This window comes from Panulirus ornatus, chromosome 68 (assembly GCF_036320965.1).
Source record: "Panulirus ornatus isolate Po-2019 chromosome 68, ASM3632096v1, whole genome shotgun sequence".
NCBI classification, from domain to species: Eukaryota; Metazoa; Arthropoda; class Malacostraca; order Decapoda; family Palinuridae; genus Panulirus; species Panulirus ornatus.
Genome location: NC_092291.1, coordinates 13647009 through 13666763, shown reverse-complemented (window position 1 = coordinate 13666763; position 19755 = coordinate 13647009). Strand labels below are relative to the sequence as shown.

General features: G+C 39.3%; 2 protein-coding genes across 11 annotated transcripts in view; one reads left to right on the top strand and one right to left on the bottom strand.

The window, feature by feature from the left end:
* LOC139747384 (sialin-like) overlaps window positions 1–19755 on the top strand; it is a 64290-nt gene that overhangs the window by 25725 nt on the left and 18810 nt on the right. For 3 of the 9 annotated variants that reach the window (XR_011712384.1, XM_071659664.1, XM_071659666.1), the window contains one exon: window positions 5603–6168. The exons of 1 other annotated variant lie outside the window; for it this stretch is intronic. Coding sequence is in view for 7 of the 8 variants with exons in the window: in XM_071659664.1 (XP_071515765.1) it covers window positions 5603–5619 (17 nt within the window). In the remaining variant the exon portion in view is untranslated. Of the gene's footprint in view, window positions 1–4711; window positions 4921–5585; window positions 6169–13022; window positions 13118–19755 lie in introns of those variants that run through there. 5 more of the 9 variants (XM_071659658.1, XM_071659665.1, XM_071659667.1 and 2 more) reach the window with 3 other exon arrangements.
* LOC139747385 (sialin-like) overlaps window positions 5026–19755 on the bottom strand; it is a 35342-nt gene continuing 20612 nt past the window's right edge. The window contains exons 10-13 of one of the 2 annotated variants that reach the window (XM_071659669.1): window positions 15219–15352; window positions 6307–6414; window positions 5576–5703; window positions 5026–5164 (exon numbers count right to left, since the gene is read on the bottom strand). In XM_071659669.1, coding sequence (XP_071515770.1) covers window positions 5122–5164; window positions 5576–5703; window positions 6307–6414; window positions 15219–15352 — 413 coding nt within the window. In that variant the 3' untranslated portion in view covers window positions 5026–5121. Of the gene's footprint in view, window positions 5165–5575; window positions 5704–6306; window positions 6415–14887; window positions 15353–19755 lie in introns of those variants that run through there. The other variant, XM_071659668.1, reaches the window with a different exon arrangement.

Genomic DNA, 19755 nt, shown 5'->3' with positions numbered 1-19755 from the left:
CCACATCGTTCCAATTCACTCTATTCCTTGCACGCCTTTCACCCTCCTGTATGTTCAGGCCCCGATCGCTCAAAATCTTTTTCACTCCATCTTTCCACCTCCAATTTGGTCTTCCACTTCTCTTTCCCTCCACCTCTGACACACACATCCTCTTTGTCAATCTTTCCTCACTCATTCTCTCCATGTGACCAAACCATTTCAATACACCCTCTTCTGCTCTCTCAGCCACACTCTTTTTATTACCACACATCACTCACCCTTTCATTACTTACTTGATCAAACCACCTCATGCCACATATTGTCCTCAAACATTTCATTTCCAACACATCCACCCTCCTTCACACAACCCTATCTATAGCCTACACCTCACAACCATATAACATTGTTAGAACCACTATTCCTTCAAACATAACCATTTTTGCTCTCCGAGAAAACATTCTCACCTTCCACACATTCTTCATCGCTCCCTGAACCTTCGCCCCCTCCCCCACCCTGTGACTCGCTTCCACTTCCATGGTTCCATCCATTGCTAAATCCACTTCCAGATATCTAAAACACTTCATTTCCTCCAGTTTTTCTCCATTCAAACTTACCTCCCAATTGACTTGTCCCTCAACTCTACTGTACCTAATAATAACCTTGCTCTTATTCACATTTACTCTTAGCTTTCTTCTTTCACACGCTTACCAAACTCAGTCACCAACTTCTGCAGTTTCTCACTCAAATCAGCCATCAGTGTTGTATCATCAGCAAACAACAACTGACTCACTTCCCAAGCCCTCTCATCCACAACAGACTGCATATTTGCCTTTCTCTCCCACATTAGCAAGGTAGCGTTATGGACAGAGGACTGTGTATTGTATGGGAGGGTATTGATTGAGAGGTTGAAGGCATGTACAGAGAATCAGATTGGGGAGGAGCAGTGTGGTTTTAGAAGTGGTAAAGGATGTGTGGATCACGTGTTTGCTTTGAATAACGAGTGAGAGAAATACTTAGAAAAACAAATGGATTTGTATGTAGCATTTATGGATCTGGAGAAGGCATATGATAGGGTTGATAGAAATGCTTTGTGGAAGATCTTAAGAGTATATGGTTTGGGAGGTAAGCTGCTAGAAGCAGTGAAAAGTTTTTATCAAGGATGTAAGGCATGTGTATAAGTAGGAAGAGAGGAGAGTGATTGGTTCCCAGTGAAGGTCCATCTGCAGTAGGGGTGTGTGATGTCCCCATGGTTGTTTAATTTGTTTATGAATGGGGTGTTTAGAGAGGTAAATGCAAGAGTTCTGGAGAGAGGGGTGAGCATGCAGTCTGTTGGGGATGAAAGGGTCTGGGAAGTGAGTCAGTTGTTCGCCGATGATACAGAACTGTTGGCTGATTCGAGTGAGAAACTGCAGAAATTGGTGACTGAGTTGGAAAAGTGCATGAAAGGAGAATGTTGATAGAAAATGTGAACAAGAGCAAGGTCGTTAGGTGCATCAAGGTTTAGGTACAATTTAGTTAGGATGGAAGTTTGAAAGGAGAAAAATTGGAGGAAGTGAAGTGTTTTAGATATCTGGGAGTGGACTTGACAGCCAATGGAACCATGGAAGCAGAAGTGAGTCACAGGGTGGGGGAGGGGGTGAAGGTTCTGGGAGCAATGAAGAATGTGAGGGAAGAGAAAACATTATCTCAAAGAGCAAAAATTGATATGTTTGAAAGAACAGTAGTTCCAACAATATTATATGTTGTAAGGCATGGGCTATATATAGGGTTGTATGGCATAGGGTGAATGTGTTGGAAATGAAATATTTTTGGACAATATGTGATGTGGGGTTGTTTGATTGAGTAAGTTATGAAAGGGTAAGAGAGATATGTGGTAACAAAAAGATTGTGGTTGAGAGAATAGAAGAGGGTGTGTTGAAATGGTTTGGACATATGGAGAGAATGAGTGAGGAAAGGTTGACAAAGAGGATATATGTGTCAGAGAGGGAGCAAGGAGAAGCAGGAGACTAAATTGGAGGCAGAAGATGAAGTGAAAAAGATTTTGAGCAATTGGGGCCTGAACATGCAGGAGGGTGAGAGGCATGCAAGGAACAGAGTGCTTTGAAATGATATGGTATACTGGGGTCGACATGCTGTCAATGGACTGAACCAGGATATGTGAAACATCATGAGTAAACCATGGAAAGGTCTGTGGGGCCTGGATGTGGAAAGGGAGCTGTGGTTTCTGTGCATTACACATGATAGCTGGAGACTTGAGTGTGAACAAACATGGCCTTTTTTGTCTGTTTTCCTGGCACTACCTTGCTGATGCAGGGGGAGGCAATGCTGTTTCCTGTGTGGCGGGGTGGCACTGGGAATGGATGAAGGCGAGCAAGTATAAATATGTACATGTGTACATATATATGTCTGTGTATGTATATGAATGTGTATGTATAAATGTGTACATATGAGTGAATGGGTCTTTCTTTCTTTGTTTCCTGGCACTACCTCATTGACACAGGAAGCAGTGATCAAGTATAATAATAATAGTAAACCACACTCTTAGCTAATGTTAAAATATTCCTAATATACAGAACATTATGCTGAACAATGAAGTAATGAATATGGATAACATTCTGCACAAGACAAAATTTTAAATGAAGTAAAGGAAGAAAATACTATCAATAATACAAGAATTAAGAAAATAATTCAGATACCAATGAGATCAGTGTAATTTGCCTGCATATATTGTCATTTGTATGCCAATCCTTAATGAATTTATGGTGGACTACACCCAATGACATAATATATATTTCACAGTCACAGCTTGAAGAACATAAAGACCAACAGGAGCAGACAGCGAGACAGACACACATTGTCTGACAAATAGTTTATGAGATAAGGCCCTGTGAAATAGTGAAGTCTTCTAAGGGTTCCAGAATAGGTCAGATATAGCCTAACCATATACAAAGTAATGAAATAGGACAAAATCTAAGTGGGCAAAGTTATAATCTTTCAGGCTACAAACTATTTGAATCCAAGCAAGAAAGTGACTTGGGGAATGACACAGCACTCAGTTTGCTGGTAGTACACCACATCAGGAGATTTGTTATGGAGTCAAATTATTTCATGCTTGATACAGTATGAGAATTACATCAGAGAAATGTATATGAAGAGATATGCAAGATGTCTTAGACATGCTTAAGAAAACCATCTCAAATTAAGTCTTCTCACTTGAAGAAACATAGACCTGAGAAGTTTAAATAGTTGGAATTGTACCTGAAATGGAGTTGATTTATGAAGAAATTAGTGGTACAGACTTAGCAGTGAAAGAGGAAAGTATCAAAGTAGATGGGATTACAACTTTCAAAATTCTGAATGACTGTGATAATATTAACAATGTACACTCCTTTTAAATAGTACAGAGAGATAAAACACAGACCATAGTAAGAAAACAAGTATGAAACAGGACAGAAAAAGATAAGAAGTATTACCATAGGAATGCAGTGTTCAGTAAATGGAGGAAGCTAAGTGTTGAGACTCACAAAATTATTAGGAAATTTAAAAAAATTCTTTGACAGGGTCCCACAAGGGTAAACTATTCTTTTTTCTACAAACAGGCAACTGAAAGAAGGTAAGAGAGACTTGCAGGATTATAATGAGCACAGGAGTAACCACCATGGTAGTCTTTTTGTTTTTATATACCATAGTGGTTCCAACAATGTCTTATGGTTGCGAGGTGTGGGCTATGGATAGAGTTGTGCGGAGGAGGGTTGATGTGCTGGAAATGAGATGTTTGAGGACAATATGTGGTGCGAGGTGGTTTGATCGAGTAAGTAATGTACGAGTAAGAGAGATGTGTGGAAATAAAAAGAGTGTGGTTGAGAGAGCAGAAGAGGGTGTTTTGAAATGGTTTGGTCACCTGGAGAGAATGAGTGAGGAAAGATTGACCAAGAGGATATATGTGTCAGAGGTGGAGGGAACGAGAAGTGGGAGACCAAATTGGAGGTGGAAAGATGGAGTGGAAAAGATTTTGAGTGATTGGGGCCTGAACATGCAAGAGGGTGAAAGGCGTGCAAGGAATAGAGTGAATTGGAACGATGTGGTACATCGGGGTTGACGTACTTTCAATGGATTGAACCAGGGCATGTGAAGCGTCTGGGGTAAACCATGGAAAGTTCTGTGAGGCCTGGATGTGGAAAGGGAGCTGTGGTTTCAGTGCATTATTACATGACAGCTAGAGATTGAGTGTGAACGAATGTGGCCTTTGTTGTCTTTTCCTAGTGCTACCTCGTGCACATGAGAGGGGAGGGGGTTGTTATTTCATGTGTGGCAGGGTGGCAATGGGAATGAATAAAGGCGGACAGTATGAACTATGTACATGTGTATATATGTATATGTCTGTGTGTGTATATATATGTATACGTTGAGATATATAAGTATGTATATTTGTGTGTGTGGATGTGTATGTATATACATGTGTATGTGGGTGGGTTGGGCCATTCTTTCATCTGTTTCCTTGCGCTACCTCGCTAACATGGGAGACAGCGACAAAGCAAGATAAATGAATAAATAAATATACTCTGTACATATGCATAACAACTTTTCACCAATGTTACAGACTTCATTAGTGCAGACATACAACCTGACAGTTTCCTGTACTCAGCTATTTATCATAATTCATATTTACTTAACATGATCAGTGAAATGAAAAAATCAATATGAGAATATTTTCTTCATTTACATATTGTAGCTGTGCAGGAGCCTCATAAAGATAGAAGGAACTCCTACAGCAGGTATGTTTTAAAAAAGTAAAGACATTTCCAAGTTTCTAAAGTTATGAATAAGGAGATTTTCCAGATTAAAATGCGAAGTTGTAATGTTACCCAATTAGTTATGCTGTCAGGTGCTACCAGTAATATTCAAATCTGCAAATGCAAATACACAAAACCATACTTATAACTAATTTCTCACTATCATCCCTTACTTTCATTTCCCACTCGTGTGAGACAGACAAGTGGTTTCTACATCTATTTTTAATACATCATAAACCTTTGATAGTGCAACAGTCAATTAATATTCTATGACACTCAACAGAATTTTAACAACATTATCATAGTAACAATAAAACAAACACACCACTACAGAAATCAAATACTTCCCTTACACAGTTTTCAGCTGAACAATGTTTTTAAGAGGTTTTATTCTGAAATAAAGAAAGAAAGTGCTCATTTTCACATGTATTCTCGATGAGAAGTAAAGGTTTAGGTAATGGACAAATTGAGGAATGAAGAAATAAGTGGGGCTATGGTATAATGGAGTGGTTACTAAAACTTTTAATAATCAGGTTATATGGGAGGGTGAGAATGAATGTAGAAAGAAGAAAAAGGTATACTTAAGTGAGATAAGTGGAAACAGATAAAAGGATAAAAGGAAGCAAGTTGGAAGGAAAGTAATGGAGAACATTAGTGAGAGTGATGATGCATGAAGACTGACATTCAGAGGGATTCTGTACGAGAGCCTATCAAATGATACTTACAAAGAAATCATTAAGAGGTTTATATCATTTGCAAATTATTAATTATTCCTAAAAAGCTGCATTACATACAAATCTTACCGTTTTTCAGTACTCCCTTCATTCCAGGGCTGGACCTCAGCTGACATGAAGATAAGGTAGAGAGAGCACACAACCAGGTACACAAGCGATACTAGCTGGAATACTTCCTTCCACCGACTTAGAGTTTGCTAAAAATCAAAAGAAATCTTTATCTTGCATGAGCTATGAGTTATCCAATGGATATTCAAGAGTTATGATATTTTTGTCACATCTAACAAAGAAACCATACTGTGCTGTTGCTATTTTGCTGCAAATGAGCCAATAGACCTAACAATTGGTGAAGCTCCCTGTATTCCAATGACTTCATTAACCTTCACTAATGCATTAACAAGTTGATAACTTGGTACAGTACAATAATCAGTCTCTATTTCACCTGTCAGAACACTACTACTGCTGTAGTGGAACTATTAATTCATGTATATCCACCTGCATTCACAGAATGAGCAAATATACTAAGATTTTATCCAATTACTCATAAAGATAATACAGTACTGCATATTATGATCCAATCCTGTCATTATATATATATATATATATATATATACACATCAAAACTTGATTGTACCAACAGTGGCCAATAAAGAATAGCAAGGATACAAGGCACATCACATACATTTCTTAAATTAATATGAATGATTTAATCATGAAGAGTATAATGTACTATATTATAAGGCTTTATAAAGCAGTTTCTCTTCAGCATTTGTAACAAGAAACAGTATCATCAACTATACCTGGTTATTGATAATGGCTCCTGTGATGGCAGGAGCAAGGAACCCAGGAATAGTAGCAAAGGTGTTGGATATACCAGTTAATGTCCCTGAGAAGTTAGGTGCCAACTCCTTCAAGAAAAAAAAAATTAACACCATATGAAATTCAATAAAATATATTGGAACCTTAATTTTCAAAAAAGGAAGAAAAATTGAGATTCTGCATAGTGTACTGAAAACAGTGAGCACAAAGTGATGAAAAAATGATGAGAGACTTTTGAAAAGTTATCAGAAAGCAAAAACATGAAAGCTTATTTGAACAGTAAGGCTTTGGAGAACTTATGGCAGAAGAAAGGCTGATAGAAGATCTGTGATGCAAAGGTGGAAATATAAATAAAAGCGAGTTACACCTGATAACTAGTTCTGTTACATATGGAGAGTTATAAATAAGAAGTGTTATGAGAGTATGGAAAAAATGTCTACATAGTTACACTGGATATATCATGGGATATGTACTTCATCTGTCCCACATAAATGAAAACAAAAATTGCAATAAGGAACAAAGCATTTGTCCAGCTCTTCAAAATTTCAATCAAATTTTGATTTGCATAATTATACACAACAGAAGATGTGTATGAGAAGGAAAATCCTAATTAACTAATCCATAAAACTAATCCTTTATCTTGTGAAATTCAACTGCAATCCAAACCTAATTAAACAATTACTAAAACTGCTATCCTCTTATCTTGCAAAATTCAACTGCAATCCCAGTCACTTTGCCACACTTCATCTTATACAAGGCTTTCATCCCCTTCTTTTTACCCAACCACATGTCATGTCTCTTGCTCTAAATACATCCATATCCTAAGCACCCACTTTTGCTGGCCGAGTCATCTAACACATTTACAGTCCTTCAAAATACTCAAACCCTCTCCTCCATCACACTTAAAGAAGCATGAAGAGCTAATAGAGAATCCAGAAGAGAGCAACAAAGATGGTACCAGAAATAAGACGGTCGAATCACAGGAAAAGGTTGAAGATTTTGAATTTGTCCACCTTGAAGAGAGTACAGTGATGATCTCATCACAACCTTAAGGTTTTTAAAACAGATCTTTGGCACAGATTGTGAAAAGTTCTATGAGAGATGTGATAGAACAACCAGAGGACATAGCTTGAGATTTAGCTGGAAACTTATGAAAAAAGACTGGAAGAAGTACTTTTATAGTATGAGTGGCTGATGACTAAAATGACTGTAGATTTGGTTAATGCAAACTGCACACAGAAATTTAAGAAGCTTTATAATAAACATTTTTCATGAAATGGGTTCTCAGTAGTGTAAAAGTCCCTCCCCGTACAGTATAAATAGGTAACTGCACAATCTATGGTAATAGGGGGAATGCAATAACAGCCTTGTTTCAGTCTTCATAATTGTGCCTTTAATCCCATCACTTTTAAAAAATTTCTGAGAACACTGGACTTATGGCTCCCAATAACTCCTACATAATGTAATTAACTGCAGTGTCCATCTGCATATGCACCAAAAAGTAATCGCCCATTTAAAATGATAAACTGTCATGTAAAGGAAGGAGAAAATAATGAGAAAGATATATAAAAATACCTTTTGCCTGGCCTGAGTGAGGCGTGGAAGGAGGTTAGTGGGGTTGACATGTTTGACAGTTCCCTATAATTATTGATGGAAGGACATGGAGTTGTTTCTCTCTCTCCTTCTGTGGCTCACACACTTTTAATTGTATTTCATACAAAGGCATACCATATTTAGCAATATTACATGACCCTTACCAAAAATCAGGGATGAGGGAGAATGACTGGTATGTGCTTGGGGAGGATACTGATTTTTTTTTTCTTGACCTGGGTTTCATACTCTTCTGTCATACTCGACTACATTATTGGTGGCAAATAACATAAATATGCCTAGAAGTATGAAACCAGCCACCTTAAATATGGATGAAGGAGAATGATGGCAATCATAGGGAAGGTTTTTTTCTTCAAGATGATTTTTCTCCTTGTTGGAGGCTCCAGTCACGGACAAAACTCCACTTCAGGTCCAAGCCTTAATTGATATATGTACAGGCCAATGCAAGGGAAAAAGAAGTGACAAGGGAAAGTGTTTACAAAGTCTGGAGGAAGTGGAAAACCTGTTCTTTAAAATGTGCCAGGTCATAGTTATTGGGAAAGACATGAGAGGGTAGACAGTTCCAACACTTTGAAATGTGGGGAAGGAAACAGTTATTAATATTGAGTTACCAATGGCCACACTGGACTCATGTGACACAGTAGCTTGCCAAGTATCATTGCTTGGTCTAACTAGTGGTTGGGGCACACAAACAGTGAGTTCTTGGGAGCAAAAACAAAAGTAATACCTATAGAAGGAAAATTAACCATCTTTGCAGTGCACGGCAAGTGAGTCAAGTTTTGAAGCTAGCCTAAGTGAGTTTTATGAGTCTTGACAACTTTCAACTCGACTCTGTCAAGTAAGGATGCAGAGCTAGAACCATCCCAGATGTGACAGTACTCCATGCAAGGATGGGTCAATCCTTTGTATAAATCAAGCAACTGTTTGGAAGAAAAGAAATTTTGACATTTAAACAGGATTCCCAGTTTCCTTAATGTGGGGTTTCCAAGATAAAGTGGAAACCCCACATTACAGACATACCAAGTATGTTCATTGAATCAAGAAGTGGAATTACAGAACTGTTAGGGAGAGAGGAAAGTGCTGAGAAATTTTCAATAGAAAGATTGGAAGAAACTGGGTCGTGAAGACATTAAACGACCAGATTTGTCTACCCCATGGAGATATATTGTCTAAGTCTGAACTTATTATGGAAGTTGTGACAAGACAAAATGTTGATCGAGTTAGACAAGAAGGAGCAGAATTGAAAGATGTTGAGAATGCAGTGTTGTCACCATATGAGTGCATTTGGTTGTTTTGTGGAAGAAAGGAAATCCTTGATAAAAAGGAGGAAAAGTGTCAGAGACAGGACAGAACCTAGATGGATGGAGAAAAGAGGAGGGACTGATCCAAGTGAGGGAGGGAAGCCAAAAGAGAAGAGCTTAGAGAGAAGACCCCAGTGCGAAACCTTGTCAAATGCTTTGGATGTATCATGGGCAACTATGCAAGATTCCACAAAATCTTTCAGGGATGATGACCAGACATTAATAAGATAGGAAAGAATTACACCAGTGGATCTTGCCTTATGGAAGCCATACTGGTGGCCAGAGAGAAGACTGTGAAATACGAAAATTGAGGAAGGATTCAAAGACTGGAAACAGTCACCCTTTTTAGGCACAGGATGTACCACTACCTACTTCTAAGAAGGAAAAAGTTCTGTTTTTTAAATTAAACATGAGCAAGCACAGGTGCAAGTTCAGAGGCACATTGAGCACAAGGGGATGGATGCCATCAGAACCATAAGTATTCCTTATGTCTAGAAAGAGAAGCCTTTTTTAAATTTCCAATAGAGATTATGGGAAGGGTCATAGGATTAGTAAAAGGAGCATTCGGGGGTGAAGGAATGTTAGAGCCATTCAAGGTAGAGTTAGAGGAGAATCAGGAACCAAAGACAGTTGTTTTGTATATGGGAGAGATAGCTATAGTATTGTCAGAACAGAAAAGTGAAGGAAAAGGTAGAGCCACAGAAGTTAACTATGACTTTAACTAATGGCAAGAAAGACCTGTCTATGGATGACAAGATGTTATTGTACTTTCTTTGAATGAAGAATGCTTAGCCTCATGGATAACATACAGTAATTATGGGCAGTGATAAATACTAAGTGGGAGTCAGATCAAAGAGAGTTTTTCCAAGCCCAATATGCCTGATCCCTAACTGAATGTTTCAATGATGGATTGGATGAAAAAGGTTGTCTTGGAGGAAGAGGGGATAAATTGCTTCCATTCCCATAACAGTAACCTTGATATGCATCTGGCAGAGACATAAGCATCACTACATAAGACAGCAGCTTATTTAAGGAAAGTCAGATAAGAATTTTCTTTCTGCCTTTAACATGTGGACTACTGGCATTCTGTCCACAAACATACAATCTCTCCTTGTCACAAATAACACTTGACAACTCTTAAATCATGCAGCTCATTCTTTGCAACTAAATTTTCCTGCAGTGAACACTATGCACTATAACTGACTTTTGGCAAAATGGTAGGAGCAGTAGATAGAAGTAGTAGGTAGGAACATTTAGGCAGGAGCATTAGGTAGAAGTAGGCATTAGGTAGGAGCCTCTGCAAACACAGCACTAGACTTGCCTTCTGCCAGAGGCCTATTTACGTGAGGCACTAAAGGCTTAGAAATGGCAGTGGAGTTCTTTAGTTATGGAGACTGTTGCTGTGGCCACTCCTTTGAGGAAGTTCTAATTGGAACAAGCATTATATAGATTGATAGATTCCACCCAGCTTTGTTGAGGTGCAAATATCTACATGTAGAAGGGGATGATGCCATTAGAATAAAGACATTTATAAGAGTTAGGGCATATTAACCAAGTGGGGTGAGAGTGTTTAGTTGCTGTGCGAAGGATTAAGAGGTGAAAAATAGTTCCAGAATATTAGGAAAATGGTCACAATGGTTAGGCATATGGGTGCGGGTGAGAGATAATATACCTATCGTCTGTTATCGTAGTTCTTCATCATCTCAGGATCACACAGAGAAAATTAGGTGCATTTGTTGCATGACTTCCACTTGAACAAGCTCAAGTAAGCATTGTGGAGATATCTCCCATGCTGTTCCCCTCTTCATGTAATTCCACTAAAGTTACACTCTACATCGCTTATTTCTACATATTTCTTGCTTTATATTTGTTTGCTCTCCTCTACACCTGATGCATAAGATAAGTGTTCCTTCTTATCACTTCATTCATACAACAGTTTACATATTTTCTGCAGGGTCATCATATACACAGGGCCCACTCATTGACAACCATGAATCTGTAATGGTGGCTATAAAGGTAATAAGGAAAGCAAAAATTTCCCCTTGCTTTTCTGGCAATGGAAGAGACCTCTTTAAGCTGCTAGATATCTAAAGAAAAAATGGAAAAATTAAATTATTATTTAACAAGTAGACATTTTTCTACAGGAGCATCATCATAAGAACCATTTAAGGATTATATTTTCAAGGAAAGCCCATGATCTAATTTCAATACATGTGTAAGTTGCTGGGTTAAAGACAGAGCAGATAATGACAGCTGTGTTCATTTGGATACAGAGAGGCTTTAGATCTTTGATATAAGTGTTCATCTGATGAGGAGATGGTGGTGAGCACAAAATGACCCAGTCCTTAGGGGCAGATGATGGATTTACCCACATATTATCATTGGGATTACTCCCAAATTAGAGTGGGACTCCTTTCCAGTCCTCTTTGGTCTTTCGTGTATAGAGATATACCATGGAAGCGGAAGTGAGTCACAGGGTGGGGGAGGGAGCGAAAGCTCTGGGAGTGTTGAAAACGGTGGGAAAGGTGAGAACATTATCTCGGAAAGCAAAAATGGGTAGGTTTGATTGAATAGTGGTTCCAACAATGTTATATGGTTGCGAGGCATGGGCTATAGATAGGGTTGTGTGGAGGAGGGTGGATGTGTTGGAAATGAGATGTTTGAGGACAATATGTGGTGTGAGGTGGTATGATCGAGTAAGTAATGAAAGGGTAAGAGAGATGTGTGGTAATAAAAAGAGTGAGGTTGAGAGAGCAGAAGAGGGTGTATTGAAATGGTTTGGTCAGGTGGAGAGAATGAGTGAGGAAAGATTGACAAAGAGAATATGTGCAGAGGTGGAGGGAACAAGGAGAAGTGGGAGACCAAACTGGAGGTGGAAGGATGGAGTGAAAAAGATTTTGAGCGATTGGGGCCTGAACATGCAGGAGGGTGAAAGGCATGCAAGGAATAGAGTGAATTGTAATGATGTGGTATACCAGGGTCAACATGCTGTCAATGGATTGAACCAGGGCATGTGAAGCATCTGGAGTAAACCATGGAAAGTTTTGTGGGGCCTGGATGTTGAAAGGGAGCTATGGTTTTGGTGCATTATACATGACAGCTAGAGACTGAGTGTGAATGAATGTGGCCTTTGTTGTCTTTTCCTAGCACTACCTCGTGCGTGTGAGGGGGGAGGGGGTTGTCATTTCATGTGTGGCGTGGTGGCAACAGGAATGAGGAATGAATAAAGGCAGTATGAATTATGTACATAAGTATATATGTATACCTCTCTATGTATATATATGTATATGTTGAAATGTATAGGTATGTATGTGCATGTGTGTGTATATACATGTGTATTTGGGTGGGTTGGGCCATTCTTTCGTCTGTTTCCTCGCTAACACGGGAGGCAGCAACAAAGTATAATAAAATAAATAAATATAATATAATGTAATATATATATTCCTTGGTTTTGGTAGCAGTACACTTATTTATTATTTATTACACGTGCTATAACTCTACACTTATGTCACAAAATTCTTAACTCTGCTGCTTGTCAAATTTTTCAGTAATTTTCCAGAGCATCCTTTTATGTATATTAAGTTTAGTATTGAATTTTCTCTGAAGCTCAAGCCTTTCTTTAGTAATCCTTAAAACACCTATTTGTTTGTTTTCTGTATCTGCCTTTTATCTAACTGTTTCTTGTTCATAATTTACACTATCATTTAAGATACAACATGGAATAAACTAACTAACCTGGAATGCACAGTGCATTCCGCATAATGAAGCTCCTGTTGCTCCAACAGCAACACAAATGAGAAGTACTGCTAGCCGACCATCACATTTTGCCCAAGGGACGAGTAGTACTGACACCATAGGAATGTAGTTTGCTGCAACAGAAATTATTGGAATCTTTTATCAATTCTCCAAATGAAGAAAGCTGTTTCCAAAACCAAAGTATTATGATATTTTTGAAAATCTAGTCATGGTTTCATTACTAGCCATTCAACACATTCAAGTGCTCAAGAGCAACTGAAAGTACTAAGACTTTGCCGTTTCTCTATGAGTTATGCTGTTTCTTGCATTTCTAGGACACAAAGCTGAATGGCAAATGGAGAATTTCTCCCTGGTACTGTAACTTCGCAATCTTTCACTGGCTGACGACTCATATTATGTAGTTCAGAACCTGAACCCGAGAGCTAAGAGTCCCTTGGCAATGCATGTTGCCATCTGTTCTGAACCTGAGAGCTATGAATCCCTTGGCAATGCATGTTGCCACCTGCTCACTCATGTGGCAGCATATGCTGTGACATGTTTACTATGTTCATTCCTATTTACTCCACTTGACTTACCTAGTTTTATGAACTGTATCTTTAATACATTATATTCAAGTATGAGTGAATGAAGCCAAGAAAAGGTACATCTAATAAGGAAAAAAGTTTCCATAATTAAACTTGTAAATTTTTTGTTAGGTGAGACAGAATAGGCAAATGAAGCTTTAAGGCCATCTCATTATTTATCTATTTTATTATTGTCACTGTCTCCCGCGTTAGCGAGGTAGGGCAAGGAAACTGACGAAAGAATGGCCCAACCCACCCACATACACATATATATGTACATAAATGCACACACATGCACAAATACATACCTATACATTTCAATGTATACATACATATACATACACACATATACATATATACACATGTACATATTCATACATCATATTCATACATGCTGCCTTCATCCAATCCCGCCACCACCCCGCGTTAGCGAGGTAGCGCTAAGAAAAGAGGACTGAGCCCTAGAGGGAATATCCTCACTTGGCCCCATTCTCTATTCCTTTTTGTGGTAAATTAAAGACGAGAAGGGAGGATTTCCAACCCCCCACTCCCTCCCCCTTTAGTCGTTTTTTATGACATGCAGGGAATATGTGGGAAGTATTCTTTCTCCCGCATCCCCAGGGATAATATATATGAAAGGGTAAGAGAGATGTGGGTAATAAAAGAGTGTGGTTGAGTAAGCAGAAGAGGGTGTATTGAAATGGTTTGGTCAGGTGGAGAGAATGAGTGAGGAAAGATTGACAAAGAGAATATGTGCAGAGGTGGAGGGAACAAGGAGAAGTGGGAGACCAAACTGGAGGTGGAAGGATGGAGTGAAAAAGATTTTGAGCGATCGGGGCCTGAACATGCAGGAGGGTGAAAGGCATGCAAGGAATAGAGTGAATTGGAATGATGTGGTATACCAGGGTCAACATGCTGTCAATGGATTGAACCAGGGCATGTGAAGCATCTGGAGTAAACCATGGAAAGTTTTGTGGGGCCTGGATGTTGAAAGGGAGCTATGGTTTTGGTGCATCATACATGACAGCTAGAGACTGAGTGTGAATGAATGTGGCCTTTGTTGTCTTTTCCTAGCACTACCTCGTGCGTGTGAGGGGGGAGGGGGTTGTCATTTCATGTGTGGCGTGGTGGCAACAGGAATGAGGAATGAATAAAGGCAGTATGAATTATGTACATATGTATATATGTATACCTCTCTATGTATATATATGTATATGTTGAAATGTATAGGTATGTATGTGCGTGTGTGTGTATATACATGTGTATTTGGGTGGGTTGGGCCATTCTTTCGTCTGTTTCCTCGCTAACACGGGAGGCAGCAACAAAGTATAATAAAATAAATAAATATAATATAATGTAATATATATATTCCTTGGTTTTGGTAGCAGTACACTTATTTATTATTTATTACATGTGCTATAACTCTACACTTATGTCACAAAATTCTTAACTCTGCTGCTTGTCAAATTTTTCAGTAATTTTCCAGAGCATCCTTTTATGTATATTAAGTTTAGTATTGAATTTTCTCTGAAGCTCAAGCCTTTCTTTAGTAATCCTTAAAACACCTATTTGTTTGTTTTCTGTATCTGCCTTTTATCTAACTGTTTCTTGTTCATAATTTACACTATCATTTAAGATACAACATGGAATAAACTAACTAACCTGGAATGCACAGTGCATTCCGCATAATGAAGCTCCTGTTGCTCCAACAGCAACACAAATGAGAAGTACTGCTAGCCGACCATCACATTTTGCCCAAGGGACGAGTAGTACTGACACCATAGGAATGTAGTTTGCTGCAACAGAAATTATTGGAATCTTTTATCAATTCTCCAAATGAAGAAAGCTGTTTCCAAAACCAAAGTATTATGATATTTTTGAAAATCTAGTCATGGTTTCATTACTAGCCATTCCACACAGTCAAGTGCTCAAGAGCCACTGAAAGTACTAAGACTTTGCCGTTTCTCTACGAGTTATGCTGTTTCTTGCATTTCTAGGACACAAAGCTGAATGGCAAATGGAGAATTTCTCCCTGGTACCGTAACTTCGCAATCTTTCACTGGCTGACGACTCATATTATGTAGTTCAGAACCTGAACCCGAGAGCTAAGAGTCCCTTGGCAATGCATGTTGCCATCTGTTCTGAACCTGAGAGCTATGAATCCCTTGGCAATGCATGTTGCCACCTGCTCACTCATGTGGCAGCATATGCTGTGACATGTTTACTATGTTTATTCCTATTTACTCCACTTGACTTACCTAGTTTTATGAACTGTATCTTTAATACATTATATTCAAGTATGAGTGAATGAAGCCAAGAAAAGGTACATCTAATAAGGAAAAAAGTTTCCATAATTAAACTTGTAAATTTTTTGTTAGGTGAGACAGAATAGGCAAATGAAGCTTTAAGGCCATCTCATTATTTATCTATTTTATTATTGTCACTGTCTCCCGCGTTAGCGAGGTAGGGCAAGGAAACTGACGAAAGAATGGCCCAACCCACCCACATACACATATGTACATAAATGCACACACATGCACAAATACATAACTATACATTTCAATGTATACATACATATACATACACACATATACATATATACACATGTACATATTCATACATCATATTCATACATGCTGCCTTCATCCAATCCCGCCACCACCCCGCGTTAGCGAGGTAGCGCTAAGAAAAGAGGACTGAGCCCTAGAGGGAATATCCTCACTTGGCCCCCTTCTCTATTCCTTTTTGTGGTAAATTAAAGACGAGAAGGGAGGATTTCCAACCCCCCACTCCCTCCCCCTTTAGTCGTTTTTTATGACATGCAGGGAATATGTGGGAAGTATTCTTTCTCCCGCATCCCCAGGGATAATATATATGAAAGGGTAAGAGAGATGTGGTAATAAAAAGTGTGGTTGAGTAAGCAGAATAGGGTGTATTGAAATGGTTTGGTCACATGGAGAGAATGAGTGGGGAAAGATTGACTAAGAGGATATATGTGTCAGAGGTGGAGGGAACAAGGAGAAATGGGAGACCAAATTGGAGGTGGAAGGATGGAGGGAAAAAGATTTTGAGCATTCGGGGCCTGAACATGCAGGAGGGTGAAAGGCATGCAAGGAATAGAGTGAATTGAAAGATGTGGTATACCGGGGTCGACATGCTGTCAATGGATTGAACCAGGGCATGTAAAGCGTTTGGGGTAAACCATGGAAAGTTTTGTGGGGCCTGGATGTGGGAAGGGAGCTGTGGTTTCAGTGTATTATACATGACAGCTAGAGACTGAGTGTGAACAAATGTGGCCTTTGTTGTGTTTTCCTGGTGCTACATTGCGCGCAGGTTTGGATGGTATTGCAGTGGAATTTATTAAAAAAGGGGGTGACTGTATTATTGACTGGTTGGTAAGGTTATTTAATGTATGTATGACTCATGGTGAGGTGCCTGAGGATTGGCGGAATGCGTGCATAGTGCCATTGTACAAAGGCAAAGGGGATAAGAGTGAGTGCTCAAATTTCAGAGGTATAAGTTTGTTGAGTATTCCTGGTAAATTATATGGGAGGGTATTGATTGAGAGGGTGAAGGCATGTACAGAGCATCAGATTGGGGAAGAGCAGTGTGGTTTCAGAAGTGGTAGAGGATGTGTGGATCAGGTGTTTGCTTTGAAGAATGTATGTGAGAAATACTTAGAAAAGCAAATGGATTTGTATGTAGCATTTATGGATCTGGAGAAGGCATATGATAGAGTTGATAGAGATGCTCTGTGGAAGGTATTAAGAATATATGGTGTGGGAGGCAAGTTGTTAGAAGCAGTGAAAAGTTTTTATCGAGGTGCAAAGGCATGTGTACGTGTAGGAAGAGAGGAAAGTGATTGGTTCTCAGTGAATGTAGGTTTGCGGCAGGGGTGTGTGATGTCTCCATGGTTGTTTAATTTGTTTATAGATGGGGTTGTTAGGGAGGTGAATGCAAGAGTTTTGGAAAGAGGGGCAAGTATGAAGTCTGTTGTGGATGAGAGAGCTTGGGAAGTGAGTCAGTTGTTGTTCGCTGATGATACAGCGCTGGTGGCTGATTCATGTGAGAAACTGCAGAAGCTGGTGACTGAGTTTGGTAAAGTGTGTGAAAGAAGAAAGTTAAGAGTAAATGTGAATAAGAGCAAGGTTATTAGGTACAGTAGGGTTGAGGGTCAAGTCATTTGGGAGGTAAGTTTGAATGGAGAAAAACTAGAGGAAGTAAAGTGTTTTAGATATCTGGGAGTGGATCTGGCAGCGGATGGAACCATGGAAGCGGAAGTGGATCATAGGGTGGGGGAGGGGGCGAAAATCCTGGGAGCCTTGAAGAATGTGTGGAAGTTGAGAACATTATCTCGGAAAGCAAAAATGGGTATGTTTGAAGGAATAGTGGTTCCAACAATTTTGTATGGTTGCGAGGCGTGGGCTATGGATAGAGTTGTGCGCAGGAGGGTGGATGTGCTGGAAATGAGATGTTTGAGGACAATGTGTGGTGTGAGGTGGTTTGATCGAGTAAGTAACGTAAGGGTAAGAGAGATGTATGGAAATAAAAAGAGCGTGGTTGAGAGAGCAGAAGAGGGTGTTTTGAAATGGTTTGGGCACATGGAGAGAATGAGTGAGGAAAGATTGACCAAGAGGATATATGAGTCGGAGGTGGAGGGAACGAGGAGAAGTGGGAGACCAAATTGGAGGTGGAAAGATGGAGTGAAAAAGATTTTGTGTGATCGGGGCCTGAACATGCAGGAGGGTGAAAGGAGGGCAAGGAATAGAGTGAATTGGATCGATGTGGTATACCGGGGTTGATGTGCTGTCAGTGGATTGAATCAGGGTATGTGAAGCGTCTGGGGTAAACCATGGAAAGCTGTGTAGGTATGTATATTTGCGTGTGTGGACGTGTATGTATATACATGTGTATGGGGGTGGGTTGGGCCATTTCTTTCGTCTGTTTCCTTGCGTTACCTCGCAAACGCGGGAGACAGCGACAAAGCAAAAAAAAAAAATATATATATATATATATGTATATATATATATATATATATATATATATATATATATATTTTTTTTTTTTTTTTTTTTTATTATTACACTTAATCGCTGTTTCCCACGTCATTGAGGTTGCGCCAGGAAACAGATGAAGAATGGCCCTTCCACTCATATACACAATTATATACGTGCATGCTTATATGCATACTTATACATATCAACATATACATACATGTATATCCACATGTACATATACATACTTGCTTGTCTTCATCCATTCCTATCGCTACCCACCACACAGGAAATAACTGAACATGTAAATTAATGAATCCAGGCATTTGTGCATGTGGGAAGAGGAGGTAAGTTATTCCAGGTGAAGAAGGATCTGCATCAAGGATGTATGATGTCACCATGGCTGTTTGATCTGTTTATGGATGGGGTGGTAAGGAAGGTAAATATGAGACTTTTTGAGACAAGGGTGGCTTTACAATCTGCTGGGGGATTAGTCAGCTGCTGTTTGCACATTACAAAGCTCTGGTGGCAAACTTAATTAAAAAACTGCAGAAGCCAGGGTCTGTACTGAGAAGAGTGTGCAAAGGTAGGAGGCTAAGAGTTAATGTGAACAAAAGTAAGGTAATGAGGTTTAGTAGGGAAGAGCAACAGCTTAGTTTAAGTAGATAGAACATGGAGGAAGTGAGTTGTCTTAGATGCCTGGGAGTGGACATACTGTGAATGAAACTATAGGAGCTAAAGAGAACCATGGGGCTGGTGAGGGGCAAATGTCCTGTTTGCACTGAGTAAACAGAGAAGAGGTAGTAAAAGCTTTGCGGAAGATGAAAGCCGGCAAGGCAGCAGGTTTGGATGGTATTGCAGTGGAATTTATTAAAAAAGGGGGTGACTGTATTATTGACTGGTTGGTAAGGTTATTTAATGTATGTATGACTCATGGTGAGGTGCCTGAGGATAGGCGGAATGCGTGCATAGTGCCATTGTACAAAGGCAAAGGGGATAAGAGTGAGTGCTCAAATTACAGAGGTGTAAGTTTGTTGAGTATTCCTGGTAAATTATATGGGAGGGTATTGATTGAGAGGGTGAAGGCATGTACAGAGCATCAGATTGGGGAAGAGCAGTGTGGTTTCAGAAGTGGTAGAGGATGTGTGGATCAGGTGTTTGCTTTGAAGAATGTATGTGAGAAATACTTAGAAAAGCAAATGGAT